Genomic DNA, 27,487 nt, shown 5'->3' on the forward strand with positions numbered 1-27,487 from the left:
ATAGATATAATGATATGTAAAAGGAACCCTGGTCTATGTAAGCTGAAAGGGATACTGATATATTATTATATTGCAGTAATTCTGATATTGTTAGTAAAGTGTAAAAAAGGGATACTTATATATTTATGTGAAAAAGAGGATCCTGAAATATTGTTCTGATATATTTATAATGAATAAAAAAAAGATACTATTATATTTTTATAAATTTACAGTTTACTATATGGTTTATTTTTTTGATTTAGTTTATTATTTTTTAAGTTTTGTGGATTTGTTCCCCTTCTCTCCCCGTCTAGGAAAAATAAAAAGGGAAGTCAAGGTCATAAGTGGGGCCAAAGCTACCTTAAAAACCCCCCCCGGGCAGGGTTCCTTAAAGGCTCCCCCCCCAAGTGAAACCTCAGCCTGTGTTTTCTCACCCCCGCCTGCTTAGTTAAATTGGAGTTGTGTTCACAGTGGATCTGATACTCATACCAGCTTCTATATAACATGCTTTGCTTACATATACATTAATTCAGTCAGTGTTACACTAATCTTGTGCATTCACACCAAAATCTGTAATCCAGGTTAATGCTCTCATTGGAAATCTCATTCACCAAATGTTTCTTAATTTGTGTTTACGGAATGATGTGTTTTTGTCCATTTCATACAAATCTGAATAAGAAATTAACATATCCACAAAATAGATTGCAACCTCACCAAATCCTTTGACATCTGTTATAATTAGTTATTGTTTATGTTACTATTCAAAAGCAGTTCTGCTATATCTGGGGACATGTTCCTTGAGCCAGGCAAGTGTGTTATGCTTTAAACTATAACTGTTAACTGTAATTTTATAATGAGGTTAAATTAAAGAAGAGAGTTGAGGTTTAATTATAGAAAAAAGTGAGGTCAAATTACAGAAGAGACTGAGCTTGAATTACAAAAGTGAGTGAGGTAAAATTACAGAAGTGAGTAATTTAAAATTATAGGAGACAGTGAGATTAAATTATAGAACAGAAGAGAGTGTGGTCAAATTACAGAACAGAATGAGGCTAAATTATAGATGAGAGTGAAGTTTAATTATACAAGAGAGTGAGGTTAGATTACAAGAGAGAGTGATGTTAATTATAGATGAAAGAAAGGGATAATTTATAGATGAGAGTGAGGTAAAATTATAGAACAGTGAGGTAAAAGTATAGAAAAGTGAGGTTAAACTATAAAAGAGAGTGTGATTTAATTACTAAAGAGGGTATTTTTTTTTAGTCAAAGAAGAGAGTGAGGTTAAACTAAAGAATAGATGTAGGTTAAAGGTCAAATTATGTTTATCTATAATATATGAAGAGACTATACAGCAAATGAGCAGTTGTGAATATGTATTCACTGTATGGTATATCATGTTGGCATGATGTTCATGCTAATGTCTACATACCTAATACCTTGTATTTGTTATGTCTTCATTTATTACAATAGTTTTCATTCACAAGACTAACTAACTACATGTAGTTACTAACCAAATTTAGTTCAATATGTAGTGTCAAAACTAACATGGTATTGTCATCAAACTGTGTATGTCAATTAAGCATTATAACATAATAGTGTAGAGTGTAGTGTAATAAGTGGTGTTATTCATCTTCAGTGTACTTACCTTAACCACACTTAATATATCAAATAGACTTGTCCATTTTTCAATCTGGACAAAACCATTATTTTAGGGGTGAAAAATTGAAATGCTCACTTGCTGAATATCAAACAATGCAGACCATGATCAGACCTGCACAGATGTGACAGCTGATCTTGACATGCACTGGTGGCATAGATCTAATCTGTTGTCACCAACAGGCCAGGAGAGAATAAATAGATCCTACCAAGAACTTTTCCTGACCACAAGATGACCAATTTTTGTGAATTACCTAAAGTTAAATAGATGATAAAGAATTATGTAACTAAATTGGTAGAAAACAGTTGAAAACAAAGACTGATAAATGAACTCTTTCTCTTGTCTGAAGTTATAACTTCAGTAATACTGATGCCAAATTCTTCACCTTTTAGTGATGCTTAAATATGTGCAGATTAAAATAAGTACAGTTTTCCACTCGCAGCACATCTGAACTAACAACATAGATGCACCTCTTATGGTTCCTGGACTAAAACATTGATTATATATGGCTTTATTTTTAGATTTGCTTTAGACATGCTGCTAGCACAGAGGGTCAGCGAACATATGTATGTTGTGTGCTTTACATGTTATTTATTTTTTTGTGCAAATGTGGGAACACTGTTTTTTATTATAACATAATTTTCATGTTCAAGGTTTTAAAACAATAAAAAAATTTTGCTTGTGTATTTAGTATTTACTTTGCATTAGATATTCTGCTGTTAAGATTATTTAGAAATTTTACTGGAATGATTATGATAATGGTAGTATCTAATGCATGATACCTAGGCTAGTTGTCATAAAACATTGAGCTACATTCCTTAAATGTGATCAGCAAGTGTTATATTTGTGAATTTAGTGAAAGCTTTGAAAAGCATTCCAGCATTAGCAATTTGATCATCTGACAGTCGAGTTTACACGCATCAGATATGTGATTGGTTCATTTTAGATGTTCAGGCATAAGATTGTTTGAAATTTTAAAAGCTTATGGTAGGTGTAATAATTTACTTACCCATGAGGAGCTGAAATAAAATTGTTGTATTCCTCCACCAATGAACCTTGCAAGTTGCCATATGTGTGTAATAGTGTCTGTACTCCCAAGAAATGATTTTGACTACCTTGTGCTGAATAAACTCACTAGATGAAGACTCAGTTAACTTGTTTATGACATGTCTTTGAAGGATCAGAAGTACCTGGTCTGATAGGTCAATTATGACTACATTACATTTTCCTTTCCAAAATGTCCTGAAATAAACTGGATTTAAGGAAACTTACACATGTAATATACTGTAAAATATTGATTTCATATTTTAAAAGTGCATACTATTAAATTGTATGTATTGTAAACATGTATAAACAATGCATATAAAAATGTTCATTGCAAAATTGAATGTAATAACATTGATCACCTATTTATAGAACCCTTGAAATTGATGGCTATAATATGCAACAATCTGATTAAAATCAGCTCCTAAACATCACTATGCATTACGATCTGATGATCAGCAATAGGTTGTCACCTTCTTGTGATTTCTCAAACAGTCAATCATTGACCAGCTTTCACAATTTTGAAAGTGATTCGGTTTCTTATTTTAACTGCCGGAAAACCAATACTGAGTAGATGATTTTCATGACTTCAAGAACAAACATGGCGTTTTAAATATATCTGGCAGGTAAACTGGCAAAACAATCTTGCCCATTGAAAATTGGCTCTATTATTTCTAGTTTACTTGTTTCAAAATACTTCAAGCAATTTTTTTTCTAACAAAAATCAACAATTTGTTTTACTTCCCAAGGACAACGAAATTTTGATACTTTGTCTAATGCCTATCTGTAAAAATTGGTGATTGCATGGCTAAAAATAGCTTTCTCGGGGAAACTGGAATCACAATGAAGGCGAAACATATATGGTGGTAATCAAATCTGTGTAGAAATTAAGTAGATCTGAACTTTAGTCTAGAACCTCTGCATTATGTTAAAATGTTAAAATATGAAATGTTATGATAATGTTAAAATATGAAATGTTATGATAATGTTAAAATATAAAATGTTATGGTAATGTTAAAATATAAAATGTTAATATAAAATGTTATGATAATGTTGAAATATAAAATGTTATGATAATGTGAAAATATAAAATGTTAATATGAAATGTTATGATAATGTTAAAATATAAAATGTTATGATAATGTTACAATATAAAATGTTACGATAATATAAAATATGATAATGTGAAAATATAAAATGTTAATATGAAATGTTATGATAATGTTAAAATATAAAATGTTATGATAATGTTAAAATATAAAATGTTATGATAATGTTAAAATATAAAATGTTATGATAATGTTAAAATATAAAATGTTATGATAATGTTAAAATATAAAATGTTATGATAATGTTAAAATATAAAATGTTATGATAATGTTAAAATATAAAATGTTATGATAATGTTAAAATATAAAATGTTATGATATTGTTAAGATATAGAATAATAAGATATAGAGGATATTTGTTTGTTTTGCATGTAAGATTGAAATATAATTTCACTGAGTGAACACCAGATGCAATATTTTCACGAGTGGCGTAGCCAAGAGTGAAAATATAATAGCTGGTGTTCACGAATGAGATATATTTCAATCTTATATGTAAAACAAATAAATTTTCTTTTTATTTCATGCTTTTTAAGTGATTTTTAGTATTTTTTACTGATTTTGCCGTGTTACGTCGCGCATTCTCCTTTGTGACATCATCACATCATGACGTCACATCATCAATTTTGAAATATAGTTCTGTTAAATTTCTCCAATTTTGTTACATTTTTAACATAATGTATAGTGACATCGACTTTCTTTTCATAAAGAAGCAAAATTTACGCATGACGGCATTTATTTCTGCCTGTTATTCCATTTTGTTATGATTTTCTTTTCATCCGCATTCAGATAAAGTCTGGCTACAGTGAAAATTATATTTTATAAATTTCACTAGTGGTTTAACAGAATATAATCATCTGATATATTACAATAAAACACTGGAAAGCATGAAATAAAATGTTAAAATATAAAATAATCCCAACCGAAGAAAATATGAATAAATTTTTTTTTTAAGGCCATATTGGAGAGGTTATAAGTTTTTCACTCATTTATCTTAAGTGAGGCTTGAGGGCAGCTACTTGTAGTAAACACAATTATAAATTTAAAAATTGATGCATATTTTGAAAACAAGGCAATTTTCAAACTATTTTATACAGTTCTAGTGTGTATGATGAGTATTGAACTGTTACAGAAATAATATTTCTGTCTGTTAATTATAAATGTAATGTGTATTTCATGTGTTGCATTTAAGTAGTATAGATATAATTAGTTATAAACATTCTTGACATGTTATATCACCATATATAAATGGTTGTTTGTACTGTTAGGTGAGGGTTGTATTTCAAATAACTGTTTATATATATGGCTAAATTATCTGACAAGAACTATAACATATTTATAAATTTGCAAACTTCCTTTATTACGGAAAGTTACTTCATGATGATGGTCCAATGAAAAGTGAAGTTAAAATCATGCAGTGTTATAATTAGTTATATAACTGTTATATCTGGAAATTGTGGTTTTGATGGCGATACATATAATCAGAGTATAATATTTCAAAATGGGGACTGCTGTTGCAACTCCTTGGCTTTTATACACCAGTAAAATGTTGCAATGTAATACATTGTAATACTGTTAATGAGGCAAATAACTGGCATATATACATGTACCTTGCAAGATTTTCTTGCATCATGGTGATCATTAAAGGGCCATCATAACCCTGTTGTTTCTTTCATATTATTTTTTAAAACCATTCTCACAAAACAGACATTGAGAGAGAGGTCAATTAAGGTCAGTTAATAAGTTTAAAGTTGAACTTTTAAGATGGTTTCATGTGCATAAAACTCAAGGGGCAAGGTTAGGTCATTTTTTTGTGGATAATAAATAAAAAGTCGATAAAATATTCAGAAGTCTAATTTGTGAATGTTGTCACAATAACAGTGCTAGGAAATTCATATTTTATGTAGATATCGCTAGTTTCTTTTTGTTTTGGTATTAATCATCCTTGCCTAAAACACATGCTATTGTCACTATAGTTTCATTTTCTTTGATAATAATCGTCCTTGCCTAGATAACATGCCATGTATATTATGCCCGATGAGTACATAAACAGTGTTTTCCTCGTAAGTAATCAACGTAAGCATATAAGTCTTGAGACTAAGGTAAGCAGGTGAATTTTTTTCCTGGAAGTTCAAAACGAAGGTGGTCAGCATAACATAAAAGATGTGAATGTAAGTGTTGTTGTTGTTGCAGATATGCCATGCATGATTGTGGTGTAAATGATAGTGTATATAATAACAGTCTCTGTGTTTCTGCAATATCTGCTCTTTTATTCTTTTTATGCTTGCATGTGTTTATTTGTTAATTGTGCATTTTATTTTAAAGCTTTAAATTTATTAAGTCTTAGGTTTTTACTTAAATGTCTTTGTTTTATCATTTAATTATGTAGTAATAATAGCTCTAGCTCTATAAATATAAAGAAATATATACATATATATATACTTTCATGTACATTATTAAAGCACCATCTTCACAGATGTTGGGTATGACTTTTAGACCCTTATTTTAAAATAAATTTCTTACAACTTTGATTGATTTATACCCATACACATTGAAGGTATGATTTTTCATTTTAATAAAATTTTGTTGTAAATCTGTGAAGCAGTTGCTTTAACTATGTACTCTTACGTGGTTGGATAACATTTTACATTTTGAGTTTTCAGATATTTAGAAATTAAGACTTTGTTTGTGGAAATGTGAGAGTAGTGGTAAGAAGGAAGTGTGTAAATGTTGACATAAACAATGTCTGTTTGTTTATTTGTACAGAGATTTGGACCAGGCCAGCATGGAGGCAGTGGCCGCTCTACTAGCCGGTCTGCCATTACAGCCAGAAGAGAGTGACCGTGGTGATCTCATGGAGGCTAAATCTCAACTCTTTCTCAAGTATGTTGTGTTTCTTGCAACATGTTAATGTTTTACAACTACTTTTCAATTTTTCCACCCTTACCCACTCAGAGGCTCAATTATGTGTAATTCTTTAAGTAATGCAGGTCATATACGATAAGGGTAGAAACAACAAAATGTTATGTAGATTACAGAGAGGAATAGGGTTTTTATTATATTCATTGATGGTTTGAAAAGGTTTAAAATAATAATTATAGTGATATTATGTTCTCCATCCTTGTAACTTCTGCTTTTGCTGTTACTAAAGCCCCCCCTCACGACTGTGGGTTCAAATCTTGCCTGGTAATTTGAATTCTTTCACCCTGCTACCCAGCTAGCTTAGATGCACACTCTTGCCTGAAATAATGACTGAGGCCTTTCTCTACCATTTAAGCTGGATAGACATTATGTGAATATTACAGTGTCTGTGTGACTTGAAACCCGACAAAAAACAAAAATAAATCAATATTATCATACCTGGATAACTTTTTATAAATATACAACTTTTTATATTTGATGGGAAAAGATTTATGTGAATTATGCTCTTAATCATTCACAGTTTATTAAATACTTGTTTTTTGATCTTGAGATCTTAGATAAACTCATTTTTAAATAATTTAAATTTTTAATAAACTCGGTAAGAAACATATTCAATTTCATATATAACATGTTGATATGTTTTACAGGTATTTGACATTATTTATGAACCTGTTAAATGACTGTTCAGAGGAAGAACAAGACAAGGCCATGGACCCCAATCGTAAGAGAAGCACGTCAAATCTGAGTGCTTTAAGAAATTGTACAGTACAGGCTATGTCTAATCTACTCAATGCAAACATAGATAGTGGACTGATGCACTCTATTGGTAAGATATTGTTACACAGTAAAATTCTTTACCTTAGGTAATCTTAAGACTTCAGTACCATTTCTGTTACATCAATGCTTTATCAAACTAATATCAAAAATCGGCAATCAAGAAAATTATAATGTGCATACAATAGGAGAAGAATGTTCAACCAATACTAATTGGGACTCCTTTTTGTGTCGTCTGCTACTGGGTAGCAGTCACATATAAGGATCACTTCTCCTCTGTCTGGCTGTCACAAAACTTCCTATAAAAGTCTTAATGGTATCTTATGGAGAAAGTTGGGATTTTGGAATCTTTTTTCAAGATAATTTAGAAACATAGCAGTGTTGATTTTTGTGTATGTATTTGTTTTTTAAGATATAATAAAAACAATTAACATTTTGCCATTGTCATTTGCCAAAAGAATTGAAATATTTGATATATCATTATAGTCCTGACTATGTGCAATGAATATTTTACACATGTAGCATTAATTAGCCTTTATTAAACATCATGTTCTTCTTGAAAAAGATTTTAAGTGCAAAATTTAAGAGGAGGAAAAGTAAGCGATTATTTTGTGAGTTATAAATGATGATTTATATTAAAGCATTGGGCTACCACAAAGACCCTCAGACTCGAGCTGCCTTCATGGAGGTGTTGACCAAAATTTTACAACAAGGTACAGAGTTTGAGACCCTGGCAGAGACAGCACTGGCTGATAGGTTCGAGAGATTGGTGGAACTGGTGACTATGATCGGAGATAAAGGAGAACTGCCTATAGCCATGGCGTTAGCTACTGTAGTACCTACCTCACAAATGGTAAAGTACCATACATTGCTACTCTTACCTTACTTTAAGTCTTTCAAGTGTTAATAGCAATAGCAACCAGTCTTTGATATCAGTTAATGGTCAACCAGGTCAGCATGACTGAACTCTCTAACCTACGGAATATTGTTGAAGAAGATTGCAAGGGATTATATGTGTGAAATGTTGAATGTACAAAATTTAGGCCTTGCAGAAATATTTAATTTTACAGTAATTTACAGTTAGAATTATAATATAACATGTGATATATTGTAGGACGAGTTGGCTCGAGTGTTCGTGAATCTATTTGATGCGAAACATTTGCTGTATCAACTGCTGTGGAACATGTTCTCTAAAGAAGTAAGTTAACTTTACATCATGTGATCAGCATACTTGTAGGATTTGGGTTGTGCAGTACGTCATTTTTAGCTAGCAAGTTGTAATAATTAAAAGGACTAAGTCTTGCTTCCATTGAACAAATTATCTGATAATTACTGTTGCATATTCACTTTAAAGAACACATGTCAATCAAAGTATAAGTCATTGATTTTAAGACAAGACATCTAAGTCTGTTTGCCATGTTTCAATTGATTGGATTACTATGGTATTACAGGTGATGTAATTTTAGGGAGGACTACTATATTTCAAATTTCTCAGCAGCATAAATCGATCTCAATTTTGCTGAAAATAATTTGAAATCTGACATCACTTGTTTGAAGCTATTAGTTGTTGCAACAACAGAAAAGTGGGAAAAGAAAAGAAAAGAAGAAAAAAAGAAAAGAAAAAGCTAGTAATACGACTATGGCTTTTAACCCGTCTTACAATAAACAGTAGCAAGATTATTATTATTATACATACCCTATAAATTTGATGTATTAAGAATATTTTGATAAACCCTGTAACAGGTGGAGATAGCAGATTGTATGCAGACATTGTTTAGAGGGAATAGTTTAGCCAGTAAGATCATGGCATACTGTTTCCGATTTTATGGACTCGGATATCTACGGGAACTTTTAAACCCCCTCATCATGGAGATGTTTCAAAAAGAACACAGTTGTCAACAGATTTCATTTGAGGTGGATCCTGCCAGGTATCTTGTTACTATCAGTTAATTTGAAATTAAATCATGCTATCTTTTTCATGTTGCTTATATGATCAGCTTACTACAGTAAGCTATTGAATTCTTGCCTATATGGAAGCTGTCCAGTTTGCTAACGAAAGGTTGGCTATGCTATTAATGTGACACAAAACAGGGACAGGTTCATGTAACAATGTTTTACTGATTAAAACCTGTTTTCTCATCACAATGGTAGACCTTGAAAGAACAGTTGCTTTTAATGTTTTAGTAAATATATAATTCAGAGCATTCAAAATCCTCAGAAGAAATGAAATTTCCTCATGACAATTAATCTTAACTATTGAGTCTAATGGTCAGTTGTCAGTCTCTTGTGGAGAAATTGGTTAATTACTGGTTAGTTAACCAGGAAAGCCAGTTAGGTGGACAGACTGCCAAGATATGATCAAATAATCTGTTAAAATTAGTGTTAAAAGCAGAAAAACAAACAGCATTTATCTCGGGGAAGACTTTCCTATTTAAGACAATTCAAATGTATCAAAATGTTTTGTTGTATTATTACAGGTTAGAGGCAGGTGAAAATATAGAAGAAAATAAAAAGAATTTGACTATCATCACCCAGAAAGTGTTCAATGCCATAGTTGGGTCTGCTCATAAGTAAGTAAATATGTCAAATTTGTATATTGATTATAAAATCTCACAAATCAAGGTGGATAATATGTGTATTATAATTATAGTTTTTAATAATTTTGTACATTTCAACAGCTGTTGGTCGGAAAATTAGTTTACGGTGCAAGGATATCTTTATTAAACAGAAGTGACATGTTGGGTTTTTTTTTAACCTTTTTTTTTAACCCTTACCCTGCTGGATTTGTGTAATGGATTGGTCCAGTTTTGATTTTGGAACAGTCCATTCAAATATTTAAGGGATTTTAATATCAAAATACAAAAATTGAGCTCACATCAGGATAGAACCTGGTCAGACTGAACATGAGTGTAGGTTGGCCTGGCTCTATACTGGTGGTAAAGGTTTATCACTTAATTCCAGCAGGTTAAGGGTTAAATGGAGTATACATTGTAAATGGACATTCACTATCAATGGTGAAACAACCATCTTTATATCTGACTATGATCGATTAATCTGACTGATCGATCGACTGGCAAAAAAAACAAAAACAAAAAAAAAACGAAGAGAAATAATTAATGTTTGTTGAATGTAAGCTTATTGTAAATTTAGCTTGAAAGGTCATTCAAATACTGGTAGAATATATGTAATTAAAGAATTTAGAGATGTTTCTTACATTATTTGGAGAACAATTTAAATCATTGAATAATTTAAAACAAGAATAGAGGATTTGTTTGATTTTGTTGGAAGCTAGAATTGTTTGAGCTGTCTTCAGGTAGTGAGTATGGGACTTGTTAACAAATTTAAAATGTTTGTGTAGTTTTCTTGTAGCATTTGAGCTGTTCATTTTGCAGCAGAAACTGTGAGAGATCTTTGGTTTTTCTTTAATCAGTTTGGAATTGAATTATTTTTTATCAGTGACTGTGATTTCTTTTGTGTAGATGTGTTAAAATACATGTCATTTTACTAAATGGCAGGAAATATGTACTTTCTATATCACATAGCCCTTTCAGTGCTACCATTAATAAAGTCTTGTTTTAGAACCAGTGTAGAGCTTTGGCCATCCATCATATTCTAAAAGTCTCACTGGTTTCTATTCTAATGGCTGCAGTATATACTAGAATTCCTTCAATTCAAAAGCAAGGCAGGCCTAGTTTACAAATTGTGTTGGAAACTAGAATTGACTCATGTACACATTTTATATTACAAAAGATACACATTTTTGCATATGATTGCAAAAAGGAATGAAAAAGGCTGGAAATTCCATTAATTTTTACTGTTTTCATAAATAAATTTTGATCACTTCATTCAGTTTTAAGACAATAAGAAAAAAAAGTTAATTTATAGGGTAATATGCGATACAGAAGGTACAATATTGTCCTTATATTTTGATTTGTAGTGTATCATTTTTTGTATTGATTAAACAAATAACGAAGGTTTTGTTTTTATGTGATTTTTACCAAAATTAACAGATTTCCACCCAAACTTCGAGTCATGTGCCACTGTTTGTACCAGGTGATTTCACTCCGGTTTCCGCCGGACAGTATCCTAGCCACTGGAACTGTGATATTTTTACGATTCTTTAACCCTGCATTAGGTAACTGATATAGGAGATTTTGCTGTTTGTTCTACCATATAAACATGTCAATCTTGGACCAGCATTAACTGTCAAATAATTGAATGCTTTATACATTACAACATTACAGCAGCAATTTTTAAATCATTATTTGGAAAGAATCATTGATTTTTGGTCATTTTCATAATTTCACTGCATAATATGTATGTAAAATGGTCTTGAGTAAATTTGTACATTGTGATGTGTGATATGTGATGAAGTTCAGTTATTTGACAGAGATTATGTATATTAACTGAGGAATACCTCACCTGTGTGCTTACCTAACAATCCTCTTGCCGCTATGATTCTTAAAGAAATAGGTTTTATACACACTCTCATTCAACATTTCAAATTATAATGGGTCATATAGGACAAATAATTTTCTAAGTATGATTAATACGCAAAAAAAGTAAGAGAAATCAATGCTACCCATTTCTTCTGCCCTGTCACCTTTTCCCATGTTACCCTGATGATATATATGTCTGATTATATGTACCCTAGCTTCAGATATGTGCAATTAATTTCATTTTAAATTTTATTACTCACTCTTCTTTGATGAAATCTTGAGGTTTTTATGTTTTCTCTTAAAAATACCTATTACAAATGATAGAAAAATTATCGGCCTGCTTAGCTTAGTAGCAATAGCTCAGTAACAAGAGCATCATATTTGTAATCCAGGGGTCATAGGTTCACAATTTCTCTATGACAGTTGTCCTCAACAGTCATGGTCATTTATTTGCCTCTCACTTCAGAAATTATGTGGGTTTATAATAAAGTCACTTGGGGCGAAATTTTGTGATAACTAGTTAGTTAGTTATCCAGGAAAGCTTTAAGTTTGACTAACGTCTTTGATATGACCAAGAATGTGTTAAAATCAACATAAAATCCAATCAAAACCAACAAACAATCATGAAAAACCAAAGTGTAGAGTTAATTGAGCAATTAATATAAGTCACCACAAAATTGGCCAATGAATGCATGTTTAATATACATTATATTTTTTATCAGACATCCTATTACAGCTAGGTAAATGAAATCGGGAATAACAATCTCAATTTTTCTTTGAATTTAATTTCATTCTAAAGTTTGAATGTTTGGTTTTGGAACATATGTACACAAATATTGAGATAGCAATATGAATGAATATAAAACTTTGTGTGTATATGTGATATTTGACATGGTGGTATGTTTAGAAGAAGAGGTATTTCTGGGTTGATACATGTTGGTAGCTCAGATTTTTTGTCTTTTTGCTGTACATGTTTTGCTTGATGACACTAACACAAGTGGATTCTGTCGCTTAGCAACTTTCATCACCGCTGCTTCTTGTTTTAATATTTTTGTTTACTCAGAAATGAAATTTAAAAATTTTTTTTGTTTACTCTGAAATGAAATGCTTTATCAAAAATTCAGAACGTTAAATGTAGCATTTGTGAGAGACGAATTTGAATTACTCTGAAATTTGATAGGGATGGGGTTTGGGTGATTGTTTTGGGATAGGGTTCAGAAAAACATTTCCCCCATGCATTAGATGAATCAGTTTACAGATTGTACACCTTAGCTTATCATTCAGTGGCAAAGTTGCAAAGATGACTGAGTTTACACTTGCTAATGTTTTATTTAGACTATTTCTGATCAGATTTATTTATAGCTTGAACTTACAACTTACTTTTCATATTTACAGACTGGATAGAATTAACCAATCAGAAGCATGCTTGTGCTTACCATTGACCAATCACATTGCTCTGTGATAATTTGAAATTTTGCTTTGTCATGCTGAATAAACTATTGTGCATGGGCATCTCTTCTAGATCCTACTAGTATCTTTTCTGTATTTGACCATGTTATTATCGTCTGAAATTATGACAGGTTCCCATCGAAACTGCGAAGTATGTGTCACTGTTTGTTTCACGTAGTCAATCAGCGTTTTCAACAAAGTACCGGAGAGGCCGTGTGGACTGTGATAGGAACAGTGATATTTTTACGCTTCATAAATCCAGCTATAGGTAACGTGTGTAGTGAAAACTAGTGTCACTGGTGTGATATGCAGTTGGTGTTTTTTTGGTTTCCTTATTCTTTAACCAGACCTAAAACTTTGTTGTCTTAGACATTAATGCACCTGGGGTTTAACATCAGATTCTCTCTCTCTTTTTAATAATGTATGTAAAAATTCATAAGTTTTTGCACTAAATTTAGATACTTTTTTTCTTATTTGATTTTCATTGTCAACTTTTGTTGTAAGATACAATTAATTTTTTTTATAATGAACCGATGGGTAGTTATCAAAGACTGGATAGATTTAACCAATCAGATGCATGGTTTTACATTAATGGAAGAAAGATATCACTTTTATAAATGTAATTAAGAACAATGATTTCTTGAATTTTCTTTTATATAAATGTATATTTTTTTGTTATCACATGAGCATGACCTGCAAAAGATGATCTTCCTAATTTGTCTTGTATTTTGCATTTGAAGTTGTTTGTAATTACCTATTTCATATTATGCTAGACAGTTTGGTCAACTGTGTGTCTGTTGTAAATTTACTGTTGTGCTAAAACATTTAGGTCATCTAGATTTTCTACACTTTCACAAATGTATACCACCTGAAACTGAATTCTAAACATAATCTATGTGGAACTTGGCTAAATGAACCACACAGCTCAGATTGGTCGCCATATTAATTTAGATCAATTATTTATATTAATTTCAAACTCTGAAATTTAGTCACTACATAATGTTTCCTAGAGTTATTTTGTAAATGCATGATCTTGGAACATTTTTTATATTGTCATATATAACTTTCATTTCTGGTTGGTAGTTTGTGGCCAGATGCACATAATTTCTTATGATCACTTGACCCTTACTGTTGTGGGCTTGAATCTGTTGTGAGAAAGCGATTCAGGCAGCATGGTAAGGTTGGTGGTTCTACATGGGTGCATGCTTGCGTCCGTAATATCCTAGGGTCTTCTTTCATCAGTGAAGCTGATATTTCCTATGAATATCATTTTGTAAGAACCGAAATGAATCATTTGGCTATCCTACCATCATTTATATATATATATATATTTATATTAAATTTATATGTAATCATCACATTCTGAAAAAGAAATTCTCATTCAATAAAGAAATTTTTACACTAAAATTCATGTAATGTTTGAAAGTGAAACTATTTTAAGGTTGCATTTCATTTTGAATTCCCATTCTCATTTGTTTTCTCTGTCTGGGTAGACTGTGCTATCAAAAATATCCTGTAATTTTTAAGTTAGCAGGATATACAAATGAAAGTCAACAAGAGTATTTTAAAGATTATTTTGTCTTAAGCAGTACCTTGGTCTTGAAAAGTTATTTTTGAAAAAATGAAATATTATTTGTAAGAAGGTGTTTCCATTAAGTTTATGTTTATGAACATTTAGGCTTGTTTTTGAACGTTCATATGAAAATTGCTTTGGTACATGTTGTATTGTGTTTACTTTTAACTGACGAAATAAATACATCCATTGCATAGTGGTTAAAGTCATTGACTTTGAACCTCTTGCCTCTCTATGTTATGGATTGAATCCTACCAGGGACTGTTTAGCTAGCTTATGAAAGGTTGCTGGTTCTACTCGAGTGTCGGCTTGTGTCTGAAATAATGCAAGAAGGGGCACCACAGGTCTTCCTTGACCAGTAGAGCAGGAAAGTTGCCATATGACCTACACAGTGCTCTTGTTAATATGAAAACAAAACGAAAAATATAAAAAAATGTACAATTAAGTAGTTCTTGAAATTGTAGGGAACAACACTTAAAACCAAATGGCTGTCTGTATGCATGATATTAAGATCACTGGCATGTACATACAGATACTATGTATATTTATCTATGGGACACCTTTGGCTTCTCTCATTTCTATTTATAGTAACACTTATTTACTGATTAGATAAAATAAGTGATTTATTACTGGGTTTTGTAGTTTGTCTATAATAATAACAACAGTAACACTGTAACCAATATCTAAATAGAATATAGATAATATACAATCTATCTTTAATATATGTTTATATAATGCTCATTATATGCAGAAAACATTATATTTCCGACAGTTTTTACATACAGGATGTATTCTTATTTTTAGTGTCACTTTATTATATTGCATAGCTAATTGTCATTTTGTTTGTTTAATTTATTCTAAGCTTTGCTTTATGTGCTTGATTTTAAGTAATATATCATTTCCACTTAACTTTTTGAATGTCAGTCGCAATGATAACATGCCTATGTTACCTGCAAGATTGCCTCTCTCTGCAGTCTGACCAGACCGGCCAGATTGCTCCTCTCTGCAGACTGACCAGTCCGGCCAGATTGCTCCTCTCTGCAGTCTGACCAGACCGGCCAGATTTCTCCTCTGTGCAGTCTGACCAGTCCGGCCAGATTGCTCCTCTCTGCAGTCTGACCAGTCCAGCCATATTGCTCCTCTCTGCAGTCTGACCAGTCCGGCCAGATTGCTCCTCTCTGCAGTCTGACCAGACCGGCCAGATTGCTCCTCTGTGCGCAGTCTGACCAGTCCGGCCAGATTGCTCCTCTCTGCAGTCTGATCATTCGGCCAGATTGCTCCTCTGTGCAGTCTGACCAGTCCAGCCAGATTGCTCCTCTCTGCAGTCTGACCAGTCGGCCAGATTGCTCCTCTCTGCAGTCTGACCAGTCCGGCCAGATTGCTCCTCTGTGCAGTCTGACCAGACCGGCCAGATTGCTCCTCTGTGCAGTCTGACCAGTCCGGCCAGATTGCTCCTCTCTGCAGTCTGACCAGTCCGGCCAGATTGCTCCTCTCTGCAGTCTGACCAGACCGGCCAGATTGCTCCTCTGTGCAGTCTGACCAGTCCGGCCAGATTGCTCCTCTCTGCAGTCTGATCATTCGGCCAGATTGCTCCTCTGTGCAGTCTGACCAGTCCGGCCAGATTGCTCCTCGCTGCAGTCTGACCAGTCGGCCAGATTGCTCCTCTCTGCAGTCTGACCAGTCCGGCCAGATTGCTCCTCTCTGCAGTCTGACCAGTCCGGCCAGATTGCTCCTCTCTGCAGTCTGACCAGTCCAGCCAGATTGCTCCTCTCTGCAGTCTGACCAGTCCGGCCAGATTGCTCCTCTCTGCAGTCTGACCAGTCCGGCCAGATTGCTCCTCTCTGCAGTCTGACCAGTCCGGCCAGATTGCTCCTCTCTGCAGTCTGACCAGTCCGGCCAGATTGCTCCTCTATGCAGTCTGACCTGTCAATGAATCACTGACTATTAAAGCAAGACTGTAGTATCTGCTTCTCTTAGTCTATGTCCATGCAGATACAATAGCCTGGCACTAAGATAACAAAGTGGATATCTGCTTTAAATTGTGATTGATATTTATCCCAATGCTTTAATTAATAAATTCCAAGAGTTTTTAATGAATATTTACCAATATTTTAATGAATAATTTACCAATTAATATTAATCAAATTTTAATAAATGTGAACCCAAAGAGTAAGTTGTAATAATCTTTAGAATTAATATTATTAATTCTTACGTTCATTGGTTGTGAATATTTAAGCTTAAATATTAATAAATATTCACCCGAAGAGGTAGTGAATATTGCCAAAAAAGTAATGACTTAAGTAAAAAGGGTCAAGAATATTTATAGTTTATAAAAAGTAATGAATATTGATGGAAAGGAGTCATAAATTTTAATCAGATAATGAATAAATATTTATCTAAAAGGTTAATCAAAACTACATATTTTCCACCAGGTACCCATTTTTCTATAGGAAAATAAATATGTCTAAAAAATTAGAGATGTTTGGTGAAAGAAGTACATACATGTATAAACTGATGCATGATTCAATTATTCATTTTCAGGTTTAGATATACTCACATGTTTAAAAGTTAAAGATGTGAATGCTTATATTATGATATTTGAAAATGATATTTGTAAAAACTGGATATTGTATTCAAATCAATTGTTCAGTAATTGTGTAAATTATCGAAGAATTTGAGAATAGTTCATGTGTTATATTTAGTGTTTTCAACGTTCAAGCATTTCTCATCTCAGATGTCATGTTATTAAATGTAAGGACATGTTTGTAACACATCTTATATTTTATACATATAAAAAAAGGATCATTGTTAATTATAGGATTTTTGCAATTATTCAGGTGAATGCATACTTAAATATCTTATAAACTTCTTGATATTTCATGACAGTTTCACCATATGAATCGGGCATAATAGATGTGGAGGCTACACCAAAGATAAAACGAGGTCTCACATTGATGTGTAAAATCATGCAGAATATTGCCAATCACTTGCTATTTACCAAAGAAAACCACATGAGAGGCTTTAATGATATTCTCAAAGCCAACTTTGAGGCTGGTAGAAGGTATGTTAGAGGCTTTCTCTATTCTGAAAGGCTTATTTTCTTGGTATTAAAAGTGATTACGAAGGGATGTCTGTGGTCAAGTAGTTAAGGTCGTTGACTTCAAACCACTTGCCACTCACTGTTGTGGGTTCGGATCCTGACAGGGAACATTGGATTCTTTCATTTGAGGAAGCTATCCAGCTAGCTTAAGGAATGTCTGTGGTTCCACTCAGGTGCCTGTTCCTGCCTGAAATCATATACAAAGGGCACCTGAGATCTTCCTCCACCAGAAAAGCTATAAACAATAACTATTTACATAAGTTTGGGAGGTTATCCAACTTCTACTATAAGGGTTTCAGATTTCAGATCAAAATTGTGTTGTTGTAAATTTTTATACAGGTTTCTGCATAAATGTTACTGCATTTTATAAATGCACACATTTTTGTACTATACAGTCTTGTATTATATGAAGATATGTTTTCTTGATGCAGGTTTTTCACAGAGATAGCATCAGATGTTGATATACCGGACACTGGCAACCATAGCTTGTCTTTCATTAATGATGCCAATGTTTTAGCTCTGCACAGACTCCTGTGGAATAACCAGGAGAAGATTGGAGACTATCTCTCCAGTAGTAGGTTAGTATATAACATGATAATCATTACATATATAAGGCACAATATTCCTCAGAAATGAATAAAGTTTTACTTTTTAGAAATGGCAAATATGAATTTTCTAACTTTGGTTTTAGAGCATGTAAGATGCTTGTTGCCTGAAGAAAGAATTGATAAATGTGAATTATTTTTATGATTTGTCATAAAAGAAGCATTATGTAAACAAAGTGCATGTATTTTTACTTCTACTGGTTATCAAGGACAAGGTCAGACAAGGATTGAACCCATAGGGCTAACATTAATTAACCACTTGGCCCACTGCCACAGTATTATTTTACCATTCATGTTTTTTTAAATCACTTAATTGTTACTAAGGTAATTTTACTGCTGTATATTATAGAGATCACAAGGCTGTTGGACGTCGACCATTTGACAAGATGGCAACATTACTGGCGTATCTTGGACCACCAGAACACAGACCTTTAGACTCACAGTAAGTGAATAAATCTACTTCTATTGTTTGCTTTAAAACTTTGAACTGTCGGCACATTACTTGTACATAGGTATAGGCAGTATATCACAAATTTATCTATCTGAAATCTGGGATTAAAATAGAAATATATGTATGTCAATCACTATGACATTTGACCTTGAAATAATTTAAATAGGTCAATAAAATTAAGAAAAAAGTAGTTTTTTTTAAGAAGTGTGAGAATTTAAGTATTATTTTTGCAAGTATCTTAATGCATTTCATTTCCATTATATTACAGATTGTCCATGACCAAGATTCATCTGTTAGCAGACTCGAGGTGAGTTTATACTTTAATTGTTGCATTTTCTCCTCATTCTAACTTTCTTACTATTTTTTTATTTTGACAAATGCAACAGGAAACAGATAAAAAAAGAGAGGAAATCTCCTGTATTAAGCATATTTGATAAGTTCTACAATATATCACAAACTACATGTAGTAGTTCAGTACATCAAATTTGTAATCCAGTGATCAATTGTTTGATCTATGGGTGAGGAGAAACTTCTCAGTGACAATTGTTCTCAGACATTGTGTCAAATGGTAATATGTCTTTCAACCGCTGATTCAGAATTCATGTGGGATTAGTAGTTGGTAACTTGCGGAGAAATAAGTGATAATAGGTTACCATAAGTTGTCCAGGATATCTGGTTATATGGACAAACCGCCAAGATATGATTAAAATATGTGTTAAAATTCGCATAAAAACCGAACCATGAATTTAATTTTGTAATGAAGTTTTATATATATTTTGTATAGGTGGAGTTCAATGGACATGACCAGCACCAAGTTTGAAGAGATTATGTCAAAGCACAACATGCATGAGAAAGATGAGTTCAAGTCCCTGAAAAACCTACATATATTTTACCAGGCCGGCACCAGTCGAGCCGGAAACCCAGTGTTCTACTACATTGCCAGAAGATATAAGTTAGTCCATTTCTTAGTAGTGCTGTTAATGTTATAGTTATAGTAAAGCTTTGAGATTTTACAAAATATATATTATGATAAGTGATAATATGAGTTCATAGTAAAGTTAAATCATTATTGTTTTACTCAATTGATTGGTAAAGAGTTTTCAGTATAACATAAAATGTGGTAATGTGTTTATACAGGGCATTACTATGGAGAAATAATATATACATTGTATGTCTTTGTGAATGAATTATGGAAGTATGTATTGCAACAGCCATCTTGTTCGATAAATTTATTACTAGTATATCTTGCAAGGTTTATTAACTTTTCTGTTCCACTTCTTGGTGGTAACCAATACTGGTGTCAAACATGGTCATATCTTAAGTAGTACATGAACGAATAATCCCATTGTTTAGAGGCAGATACCTCAGCCATTATGGTTATATTACTATTCCTGTGTTAAACACACATTTCACCTGCAGTTGAATTAAATGTTAAAAGATATGTATATGATTGTAATTAAAGAAACATATATCGATTATTTCAGAGTTGGTGAGATTAATGGTGATTTGTTGATTTACCATGTGTTGTTGACGTTGAAGCCCTATTACAACAAACCATTTGAACTGGCTATAGACTTTACACATACATGTGCTGAAAACAGATTTAGGGTAAAACTTTTAACCATTCAGTACGTTCTGTAACCATTCAAAACACTCTGAAACAGTTTTTATGATAAAATAAAATAATTGCTTACCAAAATAATTAGCATGGAGAGACAATTGTAAAATTTTCTTTTTAGATAAACACAGATTCTAACCGTATGCGTTTGTTCAGTTAATATAACTGTTCGATATGTTGGGGTATTTATATTTTATATGATTGTTATATGAAAGGTTTAATTTTTTTTTACAGACTGATTTCTTGTCTAAGTGGTTTGTAGTGATGCCAGAAGTGGTATATCAGAATATTGTCGCTACCTATATATATAACTGTAACTCCTGGGTCAGAGAATATACAAAGTTTCATGATAGAATACTCACTCCATTAAAGGTAAAAACTCATATTAAGATTTATAAATTTCATATAGAAATAAGTTTTTTCATTTGATTGAATAAGTATTGCAATTGAAATGTTTTTTAAGTCTAAAGAGTTAAATAGTCTTATTTATAGTAAATGTATTCATTAAATGTAACCTTGTTATAATGGTATTTAGCTTATACAAATTTTTTTATAAATTGATTGTATAGGAATCTATAATGTTAAAGACACACTCTTGACCAATCAATACTGAGCAATGAGTATAAAGTTTCTTGCTCAAGAAATTAACAGGTTGCCCCTTATGGGGTTTGAAGTCAAACAACCAGCGATCCTTAAATTACTAGTCCAACACATTAACTTCTTGGCCATGCTGCCACTATGATACATGTGCTTAAAAACTAATGACATAATGATTAATTGAATAATGACATTCAATGCATATGAGTTTTGTTTTAATTTGATCTTTTTGAATTTATGTGGACCAGAGATATGTTTATTTTACGAATATACATGTACCTGTATTTTATGAATTTCAGGGTAACAGAAAGCTTGTGTTCATAGATCATCCAGCGAGGTTAAATGAGTATATAGATGTAGATCATCAGAAATTACCTGGATCTACTGTAGCCCTCGAGGAAGATCTCAAAATATCAAATAATGCTCTAAAACTTTCTCATAAAGATACCAAAGTCACTATAAAGGTGAGATTTTTTTTCAATTTAATGGCAAAAAACTTAGAAACAATATCTGATAATCCTCATATACATTGGTGTGTATGTTTCCCCATGTCAATGAAAACCATAAGATCACTTAATGGGTTCAAATTGCTGGAGTCCCTAGCAGGTAAGGTGGTTTTGACCCCAGTGTTGCTTTAAGTTTGTAACACCGAGGTAAGCCAAAGTTATCTTACCTGTTTCAGCGCCATATGACCTAAACTGTTGTTGTGCTGTTAAACATTACAACAATCAAATCATGCTTAGTTAAGATAATTAGCTTGGGAAGGTTAGTGGCCTCAGGTGTTGACCCTGAATTTGTGGGCCTTTGAACATTTTGTGCTTATCCTCTTCAAGGATGTTGAATTCTTACATGTGAGGATGCTCATAAGCTATCTTGTGTAAAATTAGTTGTGTGACTATGCAGAAAATAATGAACAAGTGTGCATCTGAGGAAGTTTGATTTGATTTTTACCTCCATAGGATTTTGTGTTTATTCTCTGTATTTGTGCTTATTCTTAGTATAAGTGTTAATTTTCTGTATATATCTTTATACTATTTATTTGTGTTTATTCTCAGCATTTGTGTTTAATTCCTGTATTAAAGGTGTAGCTGTATTGTACATGATGTTATATTTTAGGTTGGACCAAATGCTATACAGATAACATCAGCAGAGAAGAGTAAGGTGCTGGGACACCAAGTATTACTTAATGATGTCTACTATGCCTCAGAAATAGAGGAGGTACGGTATAAGACTTACATGTATTAGTTAATCTTTGTTTTTGTCTTAGAAATAAACCAAAATAATAATTGAGCTTTTGTTCCATTGGTGGAAATTCTGGAAAAAACAAAACAAAAAAAAACAAAAAAACAAACTTCTGATTTATTTTATAATGATCATTTGATATAGTAAATGGGCAAACATATCAATCAGTAGTAGTGGTTTGACACTTGCTTGGTGTACTTTAATGAAAATGATGCAGGAATGTTTTTTAATTCATATACATGTAGACTGGTTCAGATTTAATTGAGAATTTTAGAATAGGAATTTTTGGCATAAATTGTGTGAAGTGGTTTTCCCTTATTGCTGTGGATTTAAACCCTGCAAGTGAATTCTTTCTTGTGAGAAAGAGATTCAGCTAACTACAGAATATTTGAGGTTCTACTCATGTGCCCACTTTTGCCTGAAATAGTGCACAGAGGGGCACCTGAGGTCTACCTACACCAGCAAACCTTGAGTCCCCATATGACTTACAGTGTGGATGTGACTTATATACCAATTGAACATTTGTTGTATTTGTAGGTATGTCTGGTAGATGATAACCAGTTTACATTAACCATTTCCAATGAGACTGGTCCCCTGTCTTTCATCCACAATGACTGTGACAATATTGTACATGATATTATCCACATACGTACACGCTGGGAACTGTCCCAACCGGACACGGTCACCGTTCATACGAAGATCAGACCTAAAGATGTGCCTGGCACCTTGCTCAATGTAGCACTTCTCAACCTTGGTAGCTCAGATCCCAGTCTTAGATCTGCTGCCTACAACCTGTTGTGCGCTCTCACTCAAACCTTTGACCTGAAGATAGAAGGCCAATTGTTGGAAACTACAGGTAAGTGTACAGACTTACCTCTTTAAACTGTACTTTAAAACAGTAGGCAAAATCTTAAAGAAAGTAAGAGTAAAATCTTCTTTGTATAATTAAATTCTTCATTAGGTTAATGATAAAACATTCATTATTTGTTTTTGCATTTCTCTTGTAAACAGTATTATAAACAGGAAAATACTGGTAAATCTTTTGTCTACTTGTGAAATTAAGGTTTCTGTATACCTTCTGATAAGACTGCATTTTTCAACTGATAACATATATTAACTTTATATTTACATACATTTATGTCAACTGATATGTTTATATTGCCTGTATACATGTACTTAAGGTTTTTGTATACCTGCAAACAACATTATATTGATCCACATATGTGTACATTTAAGGTTTATGTATACCTGCAAACAACACTATATTTATCAAGTCCATAAGTGAGACACTTGCGGCCAATGAGCCTCATCTGACCCTAGAGTTCCTTGAGGAATGTATACAGGGGTTTGGCAACTCTAACATAGAGCTCAAACATTTGTGTCTAGAGTATATCACACCATGGTTACCTAATCTTACCAGGTAATGCTGTCTTTTCCTGTCACTGTCATTGAGTAAAATAATACTTGAATGTGAGATGTCTTAATGATATTTATTCTATTTTGAATAAAAGTTTGGATCTAAATTTTATGTAAGTAACATTTGTTGAGAAAAAAGAAGGATCTAAAAGTTTTGGTATTTCAAACTTTTAACTTCAGCAACAGTACATTCAGTCTGGTATTTCTTCACCTGGTATCCCTTTAAAATAACAACTTGAAATTTGTAAATAATTATTGTTAAGTAGTGTATCATTTTGTTTGCATACAGAACACACAGTTTATAAACTATCATGTATTGATTGTATTTTATAGGTTTTGTAGACACACAGATGAGAATAAAAGACAAAAAGTGGCCCTGATACTAGACAAACTTATTACCATGACTATAGAAGAAGTTGAGGTATGTACTCCCTGGAAATATTGTTAAAGTATTGCTCTATTTTAGTCTACTTTTGACAACTAAATGTGTTATTGTGTTCTATACTCTCTGTTTGTGCAACTTTTATCCTGATTTTACAAAATAGTACTGCAGGTTTTTTTTCTGAAATTAGAATTAAACATCTCTTTTCTTGTAAATTTGATTTAAAAAAAAAATTTCGCTTAATTTTTGAAGTACATGTATCAAGAATGTTCCTTTAATATCGTATATAACTCTGTATGTATATTAACTTGTAGATGTACCCCTCAATACAAGCTAAGATCTGGGGCAACATTGGTCAAGTGGCAGACCTGTTAGACATGGTACTAGATAGTTTCATCAAGCGCAGTGTGACAGGAGGGCTGGGTTCGATACAGGCAGAGATCATGGCTGACACAGCAGTGGCGCTCACGTCAGCCAATGTACAACTTGTCTCACGGAAAGTTATTGGACGGTTATGTCGGGTATGGTTACATTTATAAAATCTGTCAAATTTTGTAATATTTTAGAAGTGATTTTAGAAGTTTGTTAAAATCTATAAGAAAGGTGGCTGCATATTTTTACATCTATAAGATTTCACAGACCTAAAATATAGGAAAATATAGACGTTTGAGTAGTTTTTAAAGTGTTAAGTCATATGATTTGATATTTGTGATATCTTTTCTAGTATAATGTAAATGTTATCATAAGCCCATTTAATATAGTTTTTTTGGTTCAGGTAATATATTCCTTATTGCCTATTTAAAAATTACCTTGGGTTTGGAATAAGCATATGTTTAAAGGTTGTTCACAGTGATATAAATTAGATGCTTGATTGTTACTGTTAAAATTATTTGGTATTTGATTGATATGTTTAATAATTGACATGTTTCATTTTAATCCTAAACTAGCTGAATTTCTTAAATGGACTTGTCCAGCTTCCATTTTGTTGAACTGTTCATTATCAATTTTGTTGATTTCAAGATAAAAGCATAAAGTTAATCAGCCAATAGTTTTAAGCCTGGATGTGTAGGCTGACCTGACTCTATACTGGTAGTAAAGGCTAATCACATTTAGTGTCAGCATGTTTAGGGTTAATTACTTTACTATCATGCGCTAACTAATGTCAGTCATATGTGTATTATACAGTTAATAGACAAGACATGTACATCACCTACCCCGACGTTGGAGCAACATTTGATGTGGGATGATATAGCTATATTGGCCAGATATCTTCTTATGTTATCTTTCAACAACTCACTAGATGGTATGGTTTCTTATGAAACATATTACTATAATGACATTTTACAAAGATAATATATTACTATAGGAGCATTCACATGTATTCATGTAGTTTATCTATGAATATTATACTTTACATAATATATTCCTTTGTAAAGTTATATAAATATCAACGAGTTTTTGAAATATTTCAAAAGATTTTGGTGGCCCATTAGAAGTAAAGTGACTGCCTGAGTTGGCACTTTTATTATCTTTTAATTTGACTTCATTAAAGTCTTACATTTTAACAATATTTACAATTTAGATGACAATTAAGTGTAAGAATAAGATTTTCTGTTTTACAGTTGCGAGTCATTTGCCATTCCTGTTTCACATAGTAACGTTACTGGTTTGCACGGGGCCACTGTCGTTACGTGCATCAACACATGGCCTAGTCATCAATATCATCCATTCCTTGTGCACGTGTTCACAACTACAGTTCTCAGGTAAATTCATTGTCATTCAATTTAAAATGCCATGTCTAAACTTGTCTAATAGTATCAAGCTGTATGTAAGAAAAAGGCCATGTGCTAAATTTGTGAAATGTTCGATTTTGAATTGTTGATTGTATGAGGAAAATGACATGAAAATAGTTTATTTAAGCAGCCTGTTGCACTGAAGTGATATGCAGGCTACTGATGGCAAGTCCTTATTGTCACAATCATTAAAAACAGTTAATTACATTCAGATTGAGTAAGAGTTGTAGCTTGATTGTAATTACATAATGTTGAAGCAAAAATATAATAGTATTTTGTTGAAAATCTGCCACACTTGATCACTTAGAAATTATTTGTATTCAATAGAAAATACTCTGAAAGTGTTGAAGATGAGCCTGGCTGAGTTTTCACTGCCCAAATTTTACCAGCTGTTTGGTATCAGCAAGGTAAAATCAGCAGCTGTGAGTGCGTTCAGGACAAGTTTCCGGCCTGGAGACAGATCATTCACAATGTCGCCACCAGAACATGAAAAAATGCCCCTGTGTTCATTAGAAACCATTGTTGATGCTTTACTAGAGATTATGGAGGTAATGCTTATCTAGTATTCGACATTATATAACTTTATAGGTGACATTTTCTGATGACATTTTCTGGAAAAACAATAAACGTATTAACTAGAAAATATACTACATATTAAAGGTGCTCCTTATATTAAATTACTGGTTAAAGTGTATTCTAAAAGTAAAATATCAGGTTATATTTCCAATAAAACTTACTTTAATTGCTACCTTTGTAAGGACAACTAATTGAAATAAATGTTTGTTTGGGTTTTTTTTAACAATAATTAAAAGTTTCACATAGCCAACTGAATTATTAAGAATATTTCCTTGAAAAGTAATGTAAAAGCATGTAATTTTTCATTGTTATTTATAGAATTAAATATGTTTGCTGTTGTAAAACTTCTTGATGGAATTCATTTACTACAATAACCTCACATTATTTACAGTGTCAATTTCAGGCGTGTAATAAGGATATACGTAATTGTGATTGGCTACAACAGTGGACAGATTTATCAAAGAGGTAATCTCCATGCTTACAGTACTGACATATTAGTAGTCCCCTTGAGGGTCTTCTAGTGCTATAGGGACTGACCAATCAGCCCAATGTTTAACAAACAGAAGTCAATGGCCAGCGTCAGCCTGAAAATATTATTTTAAAGGCCCATTACCACATAAGGGAAAAAGAAATTATTTTTGCCACTTATAAGAAAATTGCATCTGGTATTAACTTAGTGAAATATATTTTGGTCTTTCACTGTAAAGAACAAATCTTCATTGTGTTTAAGTTATTTATTTATTCTATCTATTGGTTAGTTTGTTGGT

The 27,487-nt window shown here is 32.3% G+C and overlaps 1 protein-coding gene across 5 annotated transcripts in view; it reads left to right on the plus strand.

Moving 5' to 3' along the window:
* Positions 1-6,521: 6,521 nt before the first annotated feature.
* The window catches only part of LOC132719396 (neurofibromin-like), a 38,183-nt gene continuing 17,217 nt past the window's right edge, over positions 6,522-27,487 (plus strand). For 2 of the 5 annotated variants that reach the window (XR_009624219.1, XR_009624220.1), the window contains exons 1-24: positions 6,522-6,666; positions 7,353-7,531; positions 8,121-8,332; positions 8,594-8,677; positions 9,223-9,407; positions 9,957-10,049; positions 13,499-13,635; positions 17,827-18,001; positions 18,472-18,618; positions 18,995-19,087; positions 19,365-19,403; positions 19,881-20,048; positions 20,581-20,704; positions 20,949-21,086; positions 21,611-21,775; positions 22,428-22,529; positions 23,091-23,409; positions 23,790-23,973; positions 24,303-24,390; positions 24,666-24,872; positions 25,537-25,654; positions 25,974-26,114; positions 26,472-26,692; positions 27,112-27,185. Coding sequence is in view for 3 of the 5 variants with exons in the window: in XM_060703157.1 (XP_060559140.1) it covers positions 6,569-6,666; positions 7,353-7,531; positions 8,121-8,332; positions 8,594-8,677; positions 9,223-9,407; positions 9,957-10,049; positions 13,499-13,635; positions 17,827-18,001; positions 18,472-18,618; positions 18,995-19,087; positions 19,365-19,403; positions 19,881-20,048; positions 20,581-20,704; positions 20,949-21,086; positions 21,611-21,775; positions 22,428-22,529; positions 23,091-23,409; positions 23,790-23,973; positions 24,303-24,390; positions 24,666-24,872; positions 25,537-25,654; positions 25,974-26,114; positions 26,472-26,692; positions 27,112-27,185 (3,491 nt within the window). In the remaining 2 variants the exon portion in view is untranslated. Of the gene's footprint in view, positions 6,667-7,352; positions 7,532-8,120; positions 8,333-8,593; positions 8,678-9,222; positions 9,408-9,956; positions 10,050-11,489; positions 11,615-13,498; positions 13,636-17,826; positions 18,002-18,471; positions 18,619-18,994; positions 19,088-19,364; positions 19,404-19,880; positions 20,049-20,580; positions 20,705-20,948; positions 21,087-21,610; positions 21,776-22,427; positions 22,530-23,090; positions 23,410-23,789; positions 23,974-24,302; positions 24,391-24,665; positions 24,873-25,536; positions 25,655-25,973; positions 26,115-26,471; positions 26,693-27,111; positions 27,186-27,487 lie in introns of all 5 variants that reach the window. The other 3 variants (XM_060703158.1, XM_060703159.1, XM_060703157.1) reach the window with 3 other exon arrangements.

The sequence above is a fragment of the Ruditapes philippinarum genome, unplaced genomic scaffold (assembly GCF_026571515.1).
Source record: "Ruditapes philippinarum isolate M1 unplaced genomic scaffold, ASM2657151v2 ctg1891_1_1_1_1, whole genome shotgun sequence".
Lineage (NCBI taxonomy): Eukaryota > Metazoa > Mollusca > Bivalvia > Venerida > Veneridae > Ruditapes > Ruditapes philippinarum.